The following is a 15,936-nucleotide window of genomic DNA, read 5'->3' on the forward strand; positions in this document are numbered from 1 at the left end:
AATTGAAATCAAATTTGAATTGATGCACGATTCCTTCGTGATATCCATCTTCAAGAAATGGCTTCAAGAATTAGGAATGATATGACAAGACTAGCAATAAGATCTTTTCATGATATAGTGGTTGGCAACTGCACAAAAATCATAAAAGAGTGTACAAAGATAAGAAAAATGGCTTTTGATAAAAGAAATCATTGAAATGAAATGATGAGATGAAAGTAATTTTCCTCCTGTCATGTAATCATGCATGCATGTCGAAGACCATGCAACACTGAGGTTGAAAATTTTCAAGCAATAGTCAACATTCACACATATTTTCTATACATTTGGAAAGGTGAAAGCCCATCCAACACAAGAATCATGCAAAGACATCAAGCTGTGATTAATTTGAGAACCATTATGAAAAATTCCAGATAATTAGCATTAATATTTCTCTGATGTTACGTAACCTCATTTTGAGATTGGGAGCAACCTTTTCTTTTTAAACCTCTGGGTACATCTCTAAAACCTCTGGGTACATCTTTAAAACCTCTAGGTACATTCTTGTAAAACCTCCAAGTAATTAGTATTAATATTTATTTAAAGTTACGTAGCCTCATATTAAGATGATGAGCAATTTTTTCTTTTAAAACCTCCGAGTGCATCTCCAAAAACTTTAAGTATATTTTCTAAAACCTCCGGGTACATTTTTAAAACCTCTAGGTACATTCTTATGACACTTTCGAGTAATTAACATTAATATTTCTTTAAAGTTAAGTAGCTTCATTTTGAGATGGGGAGCAACATTTTCTTTTAAAACCTCTTGGTATATCTTCAAAACTTTTGGATACATTTTCTAAAACCTCTAGATATATTTTCAAAACTTCTAAGTACATTCTTATGACACCTCCGGGTAACTAGCATTAATATTTCTTTAAAGTTACACAACCTCGTTTAAAAATGAGGAGCAACCTTTTCTTATAAAACCTCCGAGTATATTTTCAAAACCTTCGAGTACAACTTCAAAATCTTTGGGAACATCTCCAAGAACTCTGGGTAATCATTTATTTTCTTTAAAGTTGTGGAGCCTTCTTAATATTCTTTAAAGTTGTGGAGCCTTCTTAATATTCTTTAAAGTTGTGAAGCCTTCAAATGAGGAGCTTAAAGCAAGATGTCTACATCATTGCATGATCCTTAATTTTCAAAAACGTGCAAAAAGGGGAGTTGTAGACACTTATTTTTAAATATATATTTAAATTAAATAAATTAATTAAAAAAAAACAAAAGATGAAAAAAATGAATAAAAAATAAAAGAAAAATAAAGTAAAAGGAAAAATAAATAATGAAAATAATGAATAAGACATTAAGGGTAATATGGTCAAATGTGCAACCTAATCTACCCTAAGAATAAATCTCTTTTTCCTCATCAACTTAAGGGAGCTCTCCAACCACATGAATTAGTCGTTCACCTCTATATTTCTTCTTGCTCCCTTCATTTCTGTTGTTCTCTTTTCTTGATTCCACCATTAGAGCATCATTTGAATTCCAAATCTAATGTTCTTGAGTTCATTCTCTTTCTTTTTCCATAACCTCTCAAAACTTTACATTTTTGTTGATGAAAAACTCCATTTTGATTGCTAAAAACTCCATTTTTCTACTGCTAGAAGCCATAGTCAAACCTCTAGAAATGGAAGAGTTTTTCATCAAATTTCTTGAAACCAACTCCAAAGCCACCTTTTAGAGCCACTTTCTTCCATTTTTAGACCTTCACCAAGTTCAGAAAATTGAGACTTAAGGTGAGCCCAAACAAGGTGAGATTTTTTGGGCCATTTCATTTTATTTTGTTGAGCTTTTTTTTTTTTTTTTTGCTTATATGTTATTTCAACTTATTTTACTAGTAATTTTAGTTTGTATGGAATGTAGGAATAAATTTACTTTGACAAAAAATATATAATAATAATGGAAAATAGATTAGTATATGAAATGTATATAGGTATATGAAAAGTAAAAATAAGCATATAGCTCAATAAAAAATAAATAATATCTAGAATTGATTAATGCAAAAAAGATATATAATGTTGTTGCTCAAAAGTAGGCTATTCACGTCTTTTTAAAAAAATAGTAATATAGGAAAAATATTATTTGGGTTATGTCGATGATGGAATGTTCTTTCTGAATTCGAGAAATCATAATTTTGAATGAACTTTTCTAAGTTAGGGATTTCGATTAAGACCTCACTAGTATGATGAGAGAGTTTTAATTTTGAGTCTCAATAAAAATAACAACAATAATAATATATATATATATATATAAATAATAGAATAGTTAGTTAAAAAGAAAATTGGATAGGTTAATGAAATGTAAGTAAGAAGTTGAGTTATAAAAAATATATACAAATAATAATAATTATGAAATAAAATATTTGGTTAAAAAATAACATTTGGGTAAAAGGAAAATATATATCGTAAAATAGATAAATACTTAAGTATAAAAAATATATATAATAAAATAAAATATAGTTGGATGAGAATAATAAACATAAAATCTTATTTCATGATATATACATATATATATATATATAGACACACAAAGGTAAACAATAAAAAAAAGAGAAATTTCAAAGAGATAATAAAAGAGTTGTAAGAAGATTAAGAAACGAATATTGAAATTTATAGGCACATTACACATAATCATTGTTAAATGTCATGACATGTAGATGTATTGTGTGCATAAGTCAAAACCCCGATGATAAGACTTTTCGAGGAGCTTGAAAAGATGAGTTTTTTTGAAAAATTCTCTAGGTGAAAAGATATCTCCGAGTCCCACTAACATGATGGGAGGACTCTGAAAATATATTTAATAAAAGACATCCACTCATAATAGATTTGCATTCACAAAAAATATTATTTTTACTTGCAAACGATTACCCCGATGATGGGATTGACTTGTCAAACTTGCGAAGGCGAGTTTCCCCAAGTATTTTTCTAGGTGAGAGAATATCTCTGGATCTCACCAGTATGATGGGCGGATCCAGAAAGTATCCTCAATAAAAGGTTTTTATTTGGAATTATCTAGATTTTATACCACGCATTTCATAAGTGCAACATGTGCACATCGTACCTGTAAAATGAAATAAAATAATTAATTAGTTAATAAAATAAAAATAAAGTAAATAAATTATAATTAGAGAAACATAAAAATAAAATCAATAGTTTAGGCTATAATAGGATAACATATGATTAAATAGTATCATTCGTGGAACGAGGTGTCACGGAATTGCTAATATTTTTTTGTGCATAAATGTACTCCCAAACTCAACTTTAAAAATTCGCAAACCAATTTATTATTTTTTAAACAGACCTAAAATCAATTTAGGACTCCGTTAAAAAGAATAAATTTAATAGGTGACCAATCTCACCTAAATAAAAAAAGATTGATGATAACTCTTAAGTTTTCAGCATCCAGCAGTCAGATTTCCAAATCTGCACATTACAACAGCTACCAAATGCTTGTAGAGCCAACCAGGGCTCCTAAGGGAAGGTCGAGGTAAGAAGTAGGAAGGGAATCATGTTGGCAACTAAGTAAATCAGCTCATTGAGTTGTAGTTTGTTGGTCAACGCCATTACCGTAAAAAGTGCTCTTCTAAAAATTGATTTTAAGTCTCGTGACAACTTGAAAACATCTAAATAGTCACTTAAGTTTTTTGAAAGAAAAAAAAAGTCATGTCTTAAAATATTTATATAGCATTAGGTTTAATTTTTTTTAATTATTGACTAAGTGTTATTAGTCAAGAGATCAAAAATATTAGTTTAAAATAAAAGAGATCAAAATATCATTTTGAAGTGTTTTGAAGGAGATTTTTAGATTTTAGCTGAATATGAATGGTTATCAGTTTTGTTCTCAGGTTAGAAATATCTACACATCTTTTGTTAGCTATGGCAAATGGATGGGACATAAACCCTTGGCATTAATGTAAGGGAACCTTGGCCCGCTCTAGAAATATCTGTAACTAGTTCCAAAATTATCGAAGGACCACAACAAGGGAACTGAAGACAACACACTTATATTTATGTGTCCTACCCACCACCCCTCAAGATTTGAGACCAAAACCACCGGCAATGTCGTGTAAAAGAAAATAAAAAGAAAAAGAAGGGCATACCACTTGGCAAACAAATAAAGAAGGGATAAAAATAAAATAAGCAAAAAGATAGAAATTAAAGTTAAGCCTGAAACAATTGTGTCTTGTTATCTTATACCTATATACATATATAGAGATATACATGTATAATTATATTATATATATATATTCATTTTCAATGAATATTAGTTATTCGATCTATAAATTTATTATAGAAGTGGTGCTATTTGTTATAACCTAATCCATTACAAATCAAATTTAACCTTAATCCAAAATATGTTAAGATAATACATGGTATGTAGTCAATTTGAACGAATATAATTAAAACATGAAATTATTTGAAAACAAAATTAACTACTCGAACGTCTAAAATAAAATATTTAAGATGATTCAACAAATCCAAAATGACCCGCTATCGGTAGCAATTTGTAAATGGCATACAACTTAAATTTAGACTAAATGCTTAAAAAATTATCAATACTGCATCTCTACACCTTATTCTAAAAAATAATTATACAACATATTAAATAAATCAATTTTTATTCACCAATTTTTGGTACGCATTGTCAAATATAATCTTAAAACCTTTATCAATTATTCAAAATGGTATCCTATGCAATGTTTGGTCTGGTAAAAAAATAGTCCAAGAATAATCTATTCTAATTTTGTTGGAAAGTAAGATTGGTGTGCCTAATAATATTAATAACAATAATAAACTTAAAAGATTAAGAAACAGGCTAGTTAAATTGAGCTGACTATATATTTGTCTATGGAATGGGTCACTTTAGGTATTTTCAAACCTGAACTCAACACCACATGTCTAAAATGGGATAAAACTCACACAAGTGAAACTTGAATATGAAATATTTAAAAGTTTCAGGATCTCTTCCGTGTGTCATTGAGACAAGACCTTGTTTACACAAAAATATGTTACCCTACGATGAACATGACTCTAATTCTTTAATAAATTAAGAAATAACTTGAATTTGAAACAACTCAACTCAAATAACTCTATTTGTAATGTAACAATTAAATTCGAAAAAAAAAGACATAGATTTAATGTAACCCAAAATTTGAAATAACACAATAATAGATCAAGCATACCAATTAGTCCAGTTCTTTTAGAATGTTTTCTCTTAGTAAAATAACAATTTACAAAAATTAATAAATATTAATATCACTAATAGGACTGAAATTAAATGTCAATGTAACCGACCTTAGCTCAGTTGGTAGAGCGGAGGACTGTAGTAGTTAAGCAGATAATCCTTAGGTCGCTGGTTCGTATCCGGCAGGTCGGAAACACTTTTTTCACTGCCTTCATTCATCAGCTCATTAATCAATTTCTACATGTAACAGCCTGGAGAAATAACATTAACATTCTTTAACTGCTGCAGAAAAGAAGTTATGACAATGACTTGGTTAAGGTTTATACGTTCTCCCGACATTTACATCAGTCTTTAATTTACCTGCAGTTTCTCCATTCTTGAAATTAATAGCCTTCTGTTTACCCGCATTTGAAGTTATGTTTATCAAGGTATAAGAGGAATATGAGAAAGAAACTTGGGGAGCAATGTCAAAGATGAGACTTGATGATCAGCTTCTTGTTTTTACCATATTTCCCTTTCTCTTCTTCGTATCTTCTGCATCACCAGGCCTGCTATTCTATGGAGCCTTTTACCAATGCATAGCTTTCCATTCTCCATTTCTTACTCAGGTTCACGACTTGTTGCACAGTGCACATTCTCCTGAATATTTACCTATTCTCCAATCATCTATCCAAAACCTAAGGTTCAATTCCTCCGTTGGGCAAAGACCTCGGTACATCATTACACCGCGCAGTGCTGATCATGTCCGAGCTGCAGTTCTTTGCAGCAAATATCATGGCCTACGGGTCAGGATACGGAGCGGCGGCCATGACTATGAGGGGCTTTCTTATAAAGCAAATACGCCATTTGTTCTCATTGATCTTTTCCATCTTCGAAAAGTGACAGTCGACCTGAAAACTAAAACTGCTTGGGTTGGAGCTGGTGCTACACTAGGTGAACTCTATTATCAGATTGCCAACCGCAGCCAAACTTTAGGATTCCCAGCTGGGATTTGCTCTAGCATTGGAGTTGGCGGCCATTTAAGTGGAGGGGGACAAGGTACCCTGATGAGGAAATTTGGTCTTGCAGCCGATAATATAGTTGACGCCATCCTGGTTAACGCGAATGGTAACATTCTCGACAGAAGGGCGATGGGTGAGGACCTGTTTTGGGCCATCAGAGGAGGTGGTGCTGCAAGTTTTGGAGTCATTGTGGAATGGAAGGTCAAGCTGGTTCCTGTCCCTCCTAAAGTTACTGCTTTCAACGTCCCCATAACCCTGCAGCAAGGAGCAACTTCGCTGATTCATACGTGGCAACAGATTGCAACCAGGTTACCTGAAGATCTGTTTATAAGGATTCTCTTAACAGTGGGGAAGGAATCTGATGGTAGAACAACAGTCCGAGCTATCTTCAATTCTTTGTATCTCGGACCACTTCATCAACTGTTTCCTTTGATTGAGGAGAAATTTCCTGAGTTGGGTCTAGCCTTGCAAGAAAAGCACTGCAAGGAGCTAAGTTGGATAGAATCCGTTCTATTCTTGGATAGGGGGTTCGCAAAAGGCAAAAACGTCGATGTCCTGATGGACAGGAAGAACAATCTTCAGAGCTTTTTCATAGCTAAATCAGATTTTGTGAACAAACCAATTACAAAACGTGGGCTTAAAGCAATATGGAACGTGATGCAAGAAGGCGAAGCCGGCATAATGATTTGGGATCCTTACGGTGGGAAAATGGACGAAATACCACAGGATGCAACCCCATTCCCTCATAGAGCAGGAACCTTGTACAATATACAATACTTCACCAACTGGAAAGAGGGAGGACCTGATGTGGAGACGAAACGCACAGACTGGATCAACAAGCTTTATAATTTCATGGAACCTTATGTTTCCCAGAACCCAAGAGCTGCATATCTCAACTACAGAGATCTCAGCCTAGGAATCAATAACAAATATGGGAATCCAAGCTACTTGAGGTCAAAAGTCTGGGGAGAAAAGTACTTCAAGAACAACTTTGAGCGATTAGCACGTATCAAACATGCTGTCGATCCTGGAAACTTCTTCCAGAATGAACAAAGCATTCCTCCTTATTCGGGTTTTTAATCAATATTTTCTTCTTTCAGTAGTTTTCTTGTATCAGTCTCATGCTCTACTTGAATAAAATATGTAACTTTTTTTTTAAAAAAAAAAACAGTTGACTCAAATATAAACTTTGTTTTTTTTGAAATTTGAATCAAATATATGACTTAATGAGAAAGCAACTAAATCCTTACACTATATGAAATATAAAACCCAATCATATATATATATATATATATATGAACATTCTAACAGCAGCATCAGTTCTTCAAGTTCATTAAGAGAGAATGGAGGTGAAAGGAGTGAGGATTAGGGTTCTTGGAAAGGGATCGTATGGTGTCGTATATTTGCAGAAAACAAGTATTCCTACTTCTCTGTTATATGCTGTAAAATCGGCCTTTGGTGGTTTCACGAGTGTAGAATGTGAAAGAAAGATTTTCAACCTGTTTCTTGAATATGCTTCAGGAGGACGTTTGTTGGAGTCGACGGAGTACGGCTGCAAAACACCATAACGACACGCTAAGTACTATTCACGGATGATGCTTGAAGGGCTCGGCAATATTCACCGAAAAGGATACACCCATTGTGATCTCAAACTAGAGAATATTCTGTTTATGTGTGCCCGGGTTTACCTTTGGGCGGAACCGTCAACATTAAACTTAAGGTCTCCATCCCTAGGGGCTGCCATGATACTCTTAGAAGTGAGTGGAGAGGAAGCCTTTTGGTAGATAGGATGCTCGGTTCTATCCACTAACTCAGGTTGTCAATGAAGTAGGTACCCTCAAATGCGCAAATCCTAAGGAGTGAGCGTGTTTTAACCAGAAAAAGAGTTTCCAATCCATCCCAAACCTCGTTAGAGAACATCGTCTCATTTCACGTAAGCCATAGGGATCATAATGTTGCGCCGCAAACAGTTATCTAATGTTTCCATAAGGTACCCGTGAAAATGCAGCCGGCCCACATTTGGATGAAGGATGAAATACTGTCAGGAGTAACGCAAAAAACCTTCTACCATTGGAGAACCAGGCACCAAACCCTCCAACTGAATTTGCATGATATGACTATGTGAGCAGGCTTCCACTTCAAAATCATACCATAAACAGCGAGATTGTTCCTTGTCAAAGTGAACTCCTCGAGATAAGAGACAGTGTTTGGTAGGGATAGAATCAAGAATAGCAAACCGAAGAAAGCATTGAACCTTAAGAGGAATCAAGAGTTTCCAAATGTATTTGTTTTCACAATTGGCCTAGTGTTTTTTACTTTAATTCAATATGTTGCTCTATGGCAATGTACGTAATTGTGCTGCTTAACTAAGATGCTATTTGTTTCTTCCCTCAATGAGAAAATGATTTTCATTATGAAGATATCAAAATATTTCCTCTTTCACTCACTAATTATCAGCTTGGCTCTTGCATTTCTAATCCATGCCCAAGATCAATCAAGTTTGGTCACTCAAATTGGTATAAAGAACCGTATGATGAATTTAATTTCATTACGAAATTACTAAAAATTTAAATACTTTCTGTCTTAATTTCTTTTTTAGATTTTATTAAGTTAAATTGTTAGTTGTCTGAGGATTCGAGCTATACTGACTCCACAACAAACATAAATTATATTTCAAATACAACTTACGTCCAAACTGGCTCAAGTAAGAGAATATTACTAGAATTTAAAGCAGATGTATGGCAGAGGTACTGGATTGTTATAACCGAATCCTTTAAAAGGAGGATAAGTACTTAATCAGAGCAAGTTTCATGTATGGAAACTATGATGAAAAAATGTAATACCACAATTTAACATTCATATAGATATAGACCTAATTTGTGGGATACGGTGACATTAGAAAATGGAGAGGATGCTATAGTCAGCAAAATTATTCATCTTCTTCAATCTAGGTATTTGTATGTAATGTCTAGTGAATACTAGGAATGACCACCATAACAAAATTTCTGGATCCAAATTAAGAACATTAAACTTTTCTACTATTCACCAAGATTTTCTCCATAGGCATAATTGTGTTGAATTCATTTCAGTTTCATCAACAGAGAAGTCTGAAATTGACTCCAGCAAAACACACCAGTTACAGGATTCATCCAAAAGTCTTACAATTCACTCATGCTCAGGTCCAAAGGATGACTAACAATTTCAAAACAGTTCTTGATAAAGGAGGATTTGGAACAGTTTTTCACTGCTATTTAGATGACACTCAAGTGGTGATGAAGATGCTTTCTCCATCATCAGTTCAACGGTATAAGCAGTTTCATGCAGAGGTATGACATTGATCAAATAGTAACTTATACATCACATTAATTAATACCTAATTTGGAGAAATAAAACTGATTAAGATTTGGGTTTCAGGTTATGGGTGGAACTTCAACTGAGAGTTAATCATAGAAAGTTGATAACACTTATTAAGTATTGCGGTGATGGCATTAACATGGAGCTAATCTACAAGTAAATCGCTGAAGAAAACTTAGCCAGGCATCTCAAAGGGAAGATTAAAACGTAAGCCTTTCATACTCCAACTCATTCACCTTAAAGAATTTATGCATGATGAGACGCCTGTATAAAATTTTTCATTGATATGATGCATTAACCATTAAGTGCAAACTCTTAATTAAGTTAATTCAATAATTCTTAAGTTTGGTAACTAAAATCTTCAACCCGTAGTTTTTCTTTTATTACATTTAAATAGAAATGAAAAACTTTTGATTTTGAAATGATACTTAATTTTTAAAAGAAATAAATAAAAATGAAAAAGAAAAAAAAACATAAATTAGCTTTTAATGGATGTAGATAGCACCAGAGGTGTTGTGAATTGGGAAGGAAGACTTGCCATAGTCCTGGAAGCAGCACAAGGTTAATTGGCATGCATAGTTGCCAAATTTTTTTTCCCTCTGTTTTTCCTGTTTTACTTGGGAATGAATGCTAATTAATAATAAACAAAAAAAGAAATGCAGGATTGGAGAATTTGCACCTATAATCCACAGAAATAGTAAGTGCAGCAACATCTTGTTTTATTTTTAAAAAAAAAAAAAATTGAGCATTTAATTCATCAACAGGAGAGAGCAATTCCTGTGGAGAAAACAAGATCAGCTCCAGGTTTTAAATTGCTATCTTAACCTATAGCAACTTAAAATCGAAGTTTTACAAAAGGTCACAAAGCAAGATGCAGCAACATCTTGTTAACTGAAAGCTTGCATGCAAAACTATCTGGATTTGGATTATCCAAGGCGTTCACACTTGAAGGTGACAGCCATGTCTATACTGTGGTTGCTGGTACCCCTGGATACGTTGACCCTGACAAAGTAGTAGTGTTCATGTATCAGTAGTCCTCTACTTGAATCAAATATATAACTTTTTTATTTTGAAATTTGAATCAAATTTATAACTTTTTTATTTTGAAATTTGAATCAAATTTATAACTTAAAGAGAAAGCATCAAAATCCTTGTCCTATATGAACTAAAAATCCAACTTTTAGCTCAAGAAGCTCCAATATATATATATATATGAAAATTCTAATAGCAGCATCAGTTCTTCAAGTTAATTAAGAGAGAATGGAGGTGAAAGGAGCGAGGATTAGGGTTCTTGGAAAGGGAACTTATGGCGTCGTATATTTGCTGAAAACAAGTGTTCCTACTGCTCAGTTATATGCTGTGAAATCTGCAGATGAGGAAATGGCTTCTACCCTTCGCAAGGAACAGGAAATCCTTCAACAGTTTATTGGTTGCCCCAATATCGTTCGATGCTTCGGTGGTTTCACCAGTGTAGAATGTGGAAGAAAGATTTTCAACCTGTTTCTTGAATATGCTTCAGGAGGATGTCTTTTGGATTTGATGAAGGACTACGGTGGCAAAATACCAGAACGACATGCTAAGCACTATGCACGGATGATACTTGAAGGGCTCGTCGATATTCACCGAAAAGGATACATCCATTCTGATCTCAAACCAGAGAATATTCTGGTTTTCCCTTCTCAAGATGGGATTAGTTTAGATACTTTAAAGATTGCCGACTTTGGGTTAGTTAAAAAGTATGGGGTCAAAGACACAAATGATTGGAAATATGGTTTTCGAGGTACCGCTCCTTACATGTCTCCTGAATCTATCATCGGATACATCACTGGGGCACTGGATATATGGTCACTCGGTTGCATAATGGTTGAGATGCTTACGGGTAAATTGCCATTGGCTTTTCATGACCTGAAGGATTTGAGGGACAAGCTTTTGAGGGGAGAAACACCCAACATCCCAGAAAACATGTCGAGTATGGGCAAGAATTTCTTAATGAAATGTTTCGCTAGGGATCCCAACGAAAGGTGGACAGCTAGTATGCTGTTAAGCCACCCTTATCTTCTCCCAGAGAGCACCTCTTCTCTCCCTGAACCAGGTTTCCTGCAATGCAACCCATTCCTTCCTTCAATAAATTTTAAAGTGGCAGAAGCATTCCACTCTCCAGAAGGTTACGAGTTGTTCCCAACTGGAACAAGAAAAATTCTAGACGACTTGTTCAGGATGCAGCTGATAAAACAAGTTACGGATATGAAGTTGGACGTCTGGTGCATGTAAAAGAATCAACATGAGGCCTCAAAGTTGTGAATACAGTAGAGAATTACCCTTCTTTCTTCTTGTTGTTTATATTTGTAAAGAACTTACCTAGTAGAAGTTAAATCTCCATAATGTACATTTATTTTCCATGTTAGCTGTTAACTGGAACCTACATATTTTTTTATAGCGTGAACCCTGCTTTCTGCTCATGCTTGGCAAATCTTTGGTGATGCCTTAGATTTTCCTAGAATAAGAAGCTTCTGTGATCAGGGGTACACAGGTCTCTATGGCACGTTTTGTTCAACCACTAACCTGATTTTGCAAATCCTTCTCTTACTAAGAAATGAAGTTACAAGCATTTCAAAAAAAATCAAAGCAATCCTACTATCGTTCCCTTGGTTAATTTTGTTTATCTTCTCTGGACTTCTCTTACAAAATGTTCTTGACATGACGTGGTATTTTCTATATCCATATTTGTACTTGAAATGCTTAATTTTCAATCTAATTGAGTAATGGGCAATTGTACACATTGCTGAAGGTTTATATTTTCATAGAGATATTCCCCATGCACATCCCTTTGATCAAGCTTTTAAATCGTTGGATCAAAATCTGTATTAATTTATGAGCATTTGAACTTGCTTGAAGAAGACAAGCAAGGCTTTGAGCAAGGCTGGCAGTATTTAGTTTCTCTTGGGACTTCCTTTCTGCCAAAAAAGAAAGGAATTTCGAGGTTTCTTTTAATTGTGTTTAATTAACAAGAGGGAAAGAGATGAACCAATAAATTCTTGTTCCCAATAGTTTACTTGTATCAAGGGTGTGCTCTAATTCAAATACTACTTTTGTTTTGTGACCAAATAAACATCTAAACATATTATGTCAGCGTTTAACAATTGTAAAACAAGGGAAACAAAAAAGAGAAATCAAAGAAAAAGCTTGCTTTAAATGGATCACAAAAAGCAGGTAGGTCACATTTTACTTATGTATACAAATAGTAGCAGTAAAGTTATTCTTGTTAGCTCAATTATCAAAAAAGAACCTTAACAAAGATATCAGCCTTAAATTGCTCTCGATCAATTTAAAGCTATTAGTTATTATCAAAAAAATAAAAATAGCAGTAAAATTAGGGTCAGGAAAAGCGTCCAAAGCAAATTATAGGACCTCAAGCCATCAGCTAGGCGACTACTCAAGGCAATATGTGATCATCTTTATTTTCCTATCAATCTTTCTTATTTCTTATTATGGCTTTCATATCTTTCATTCATACAAAAAATAATAATAAACCCTTCCTAGCGTGTTGTGTACAATAGCAGGAAATGAAAATGGAAGGGTATTTTTCTTGAGGAAGGAAACTATCCTTGATGTCATATTGGTTTTCGATCCAACCATCGGCTACAGGAGTCGAATGCTTCCTTTGGCTTTTATTCAGGGACTGTATGTCCTGCACCCTTGATAGTTAGGAAGGTAATGGTATGGTCGTATCCTTGCAAGTACCCAGCAACTTGGCCATATTAGAAATCCATGATCTCCATTGAATTATTGTCTTATATCCAAGTGACTTTGTTGAGGCTTGGCTCCCAGTCTATGCCACACACATGTTATGGTCTCCACTGAAAATAAGGAAGCGATAACCTTCACCTGTAAGGGCTTTACGGTAAGGAATCATACTTCAAGCATCATGATCATGGCTAATTCTGACTGCCCATAACTCCCACAGACCAGCTGCACATTCTGTTCAGCTCAATTAGCTGTTAATCAACGTACATCAAATCTTCACCATTAGCTTACGTGTTGCCTTGCATGTTTAATGTTGTATTTAGTCCTAGCAATTGGTTCTTGGCTGTGTACAAGTGTTATTAAGTGTTAATCATGCATGTATATATGTTTTGAAAATTACTGAATGAAGTTTAACAGTACAAAAACTTCACTGATATGTTCTTAGTTACAAATATATTCTGTAAATCATTTTGTTTTCCTATAAAATGCTTATGAAGAAGCTAAGACACCCCCCACTCGCTTGTTGAAGGCAACAATAGCACGAATATTTCAACAGTGATATATATATAATTATATATATAATTTTTAGATTTTGGTAGATTAAATATTAATTTTACATACATTTTGTAACTTGTTTGTTTTCACAATTGACCTAGTGTTTTTTACTTTAATTCAATATGATAATGTTTGTCACTATATGTACTTGTACTACTTAACTAAGATGCTAGTTGCTTCTTCCTTCAATGAGAAAATGATTTTCATTACGAAGATATCAAGACATTTCCTCTTTCACTCGCTAATTGTCAGCTTTGCTCTTGCATTTCTAATCCATGTCCAAGATCAATCAAATTTGGTCAATCAAATTTGTATAAAGAATCGTCTGATAAATTTAATTTCATTATAAAATTAACAAATTTAAATGCTCTCTATTTTAAGTTATCCAAGGATTCGAGCTATAGTAATTCCACAAAAGACATAAATTATATTTCAAACTAAGAGAATATTATCAGAATTTAAAACAAATGTCTGGCAAAGGTACTGAATTGTTATAACCTAACTCTCAAAAAGAGTGAGCAGTACTTAATTAGAGCAGGTTTCATGTATGGAAACTATGATAAAAAAAATGTAATACCACAATTTGAAATTCATATAGATATAGGACCTAATTTGTGGGATACAGTAACATTAGAAAATGGAGAGGATACTATAGCTAGTGAAATTATTCATCTTCTTCAATCGAGGTATTTGTATGTTTGTCTAGCGAATACTAAGAACGACCACCATAACACAATTTGTGGATCCAAATTAAGAACATTAAACTTTTCTGCTATTCACCAAGATTTTCTCCATAGGCATAGTTGTATAGAACTCGTTTCAGTTTCATCGACAAAGAAGCCAAAAACCGACTCTAGAAAAACACATCAATTACAGGATTTATCAAAGAGTCTAATAGTTCACTCATGCTCAGGTCCAAAGGATGACAAACAATTTCAAAACAATTCTTGGTAAAGGTCGATTTGGAACAGTTTTTCACTGCTATTTAGATGACCCTTAGGTGGCAGTGAAGATGCTTTCTCCATCATCAGTTCAATGAGGGTATAAGCTGTTTCAAGGAGAGGCATGACATTGATCAGGTCCTAGCTTATACATAGCATTAATTAATACTTAATTTGGAGACATAAAACTGATTAAAATCTGGGTTTTGGGTTATGGGTTGTAGGTGGAACTTCTACTGAGAGTTCATCATATAAACTTGACAACGCTTATTGGGTATTGCGATGATGGCATTAACATGGGGCTAGTCTATGAGTAAATGGCCGGAGAAACCTTAGCAGGGCATCTCAAAGGTAGGATTAAGACACAGGCCTCTCATACTCCAACTTATTCACTTAAGAGAGTTTATGTCAGATGAGATGCCTGTATAAAATTGTTCATCAGTATAATGCATTAATGTGGAATAATGGATATTTTCTGCGAAAAACAGATGATCATGTACAGTCAAAGAAGAAGGAAAAATCGAGAGAGAAGTGAGAGAAATAAAACCCAATACTTCAAAAATTAACCAATAAGCACAAACTCTTAATTAAGTCAATTCAATGGTTCTTTTTTTTTTTTGTTTTGGAAAATTGTTAATTCAATGATTCTTAGCTTCAGTAATTTTAATCTTCAATCAAAACATGGTTAGTTTTTCTTTTATTACATTTAAATGAAAATAAAAAAGCTTTTGATTTGAAATGATTCTTAATTTTCAAAAAAAAAAGAAAAATGAAAAAGAAAAAAATTGCAGTAGAGGTGTTTTGAATTGGGAAGGAAGACTTGGCATATATAGTCCTGGAAGCAGCACAAAGTTGATTGGCATGCATATTTTCCCAATTTTTTTAATCTCTGTTCTTCCCATTTTATTTGGGAATGAATGCTAATTAATAATAAACAAAAAATGAAATGAAGGACTGGAGTATTTGCACCTATAATCCACAGAAATGTGAAGTGCAGCAACATCTTGTTGACTGAAAGCTTGCATGCAAAACTATCTGATTCTGGGTTATGCAAGGCGTTCACACTTGAAGGTGACAGCCATGTCTATACTGTGGTTGCCGATACCCCTGGATATGTTGAC

General features: G+C 33.7%; 2 protein-coding genes and 1 non-coding gene across 3 annotated transcripts; all 3 read left to right on the forward strand.

Moving 5' to 3' along the window:
* The first annotated feature begins 5,325 nt into the window (after positions 1 to 5,325).
* Positions 5,326 to 5,412, forward strand: TRNAY-GUA (transfer RNA tyrosine (anticodon GUA)). Its single transcript is given in 2 exon segments — positions 5,326 to 5,362; positions 5,377 to 5,412. It is a non-coding gene; the product is annotated as a tRNA-Tyr (tRNA).
* Positions 5,413 to 5,684: 272 nt separating this feature from the next.
* Positions 5,685 to 7,301, forward strand: LOC110427281 (berberine bridge enzyme-like Cyn d 4). The gene has a single exon (XM_021442770.1). It carries the CDS (start codon positions 5,685 to 5,687, stop codon positions 7,299 to 7,301), a length of 1,617 nt encoding a protein of 538 aa, XP_021298445.1.
* Positions 7,302 to 10,835: 3,534 nt separating this feature from the next.
* LOC149526410 (mitogen-activated protein kinase kinase kinase 20-like) lies at positions 10,836 to 11,846 on the forward strand. Its single transcript, XM_089785456.1, has one exon. The coding sequence runs from the start codon at positions 10,836 to 10,838 to the stop codon at positions 11,844 to 11,846; it is 1,011 nt and encodes a 336-aa protein (XP_089641582.1).
* The last annotated feature ends 4,090 nt before the right edge of the window (positions 11,847 to 15,936 follow it).

Source organism: Theobroma umbraticum, unplaced genomic scaffold (genome assembly GCF_002168275.2).
Source record: "Theobroma umbraticum cultivar Fairchild unplaced genomic scaffold, ASM216827v3 scaffold_228.0, whole genome shotgun sequence".
In the NCBI taxonomy this organism is placed as follows: Eukaryota; Viridiplantae; Streptophyta; class Magnoliopsida; order Malvales; family Malvaceae; genus Theobroma; species Theobroma umbraticum.

Excerpts from the sequence above, each read along its gene's own strand:
- LOC110427281 (XM_021442770.1), top strand. The coding sequence starts at position 5,685 with ATGTCAAAGATGAGACTTGATGATCAGCTTCTTGTTTTTACCATATTT.
- LOC149526410 (XM_089785456.1), top strand. The coding sequence starts at position 10,836 with ATGGAGGTGAAAGGAGCGAGGATTAGGGTTCTTGGAAAGGGAACTTAT.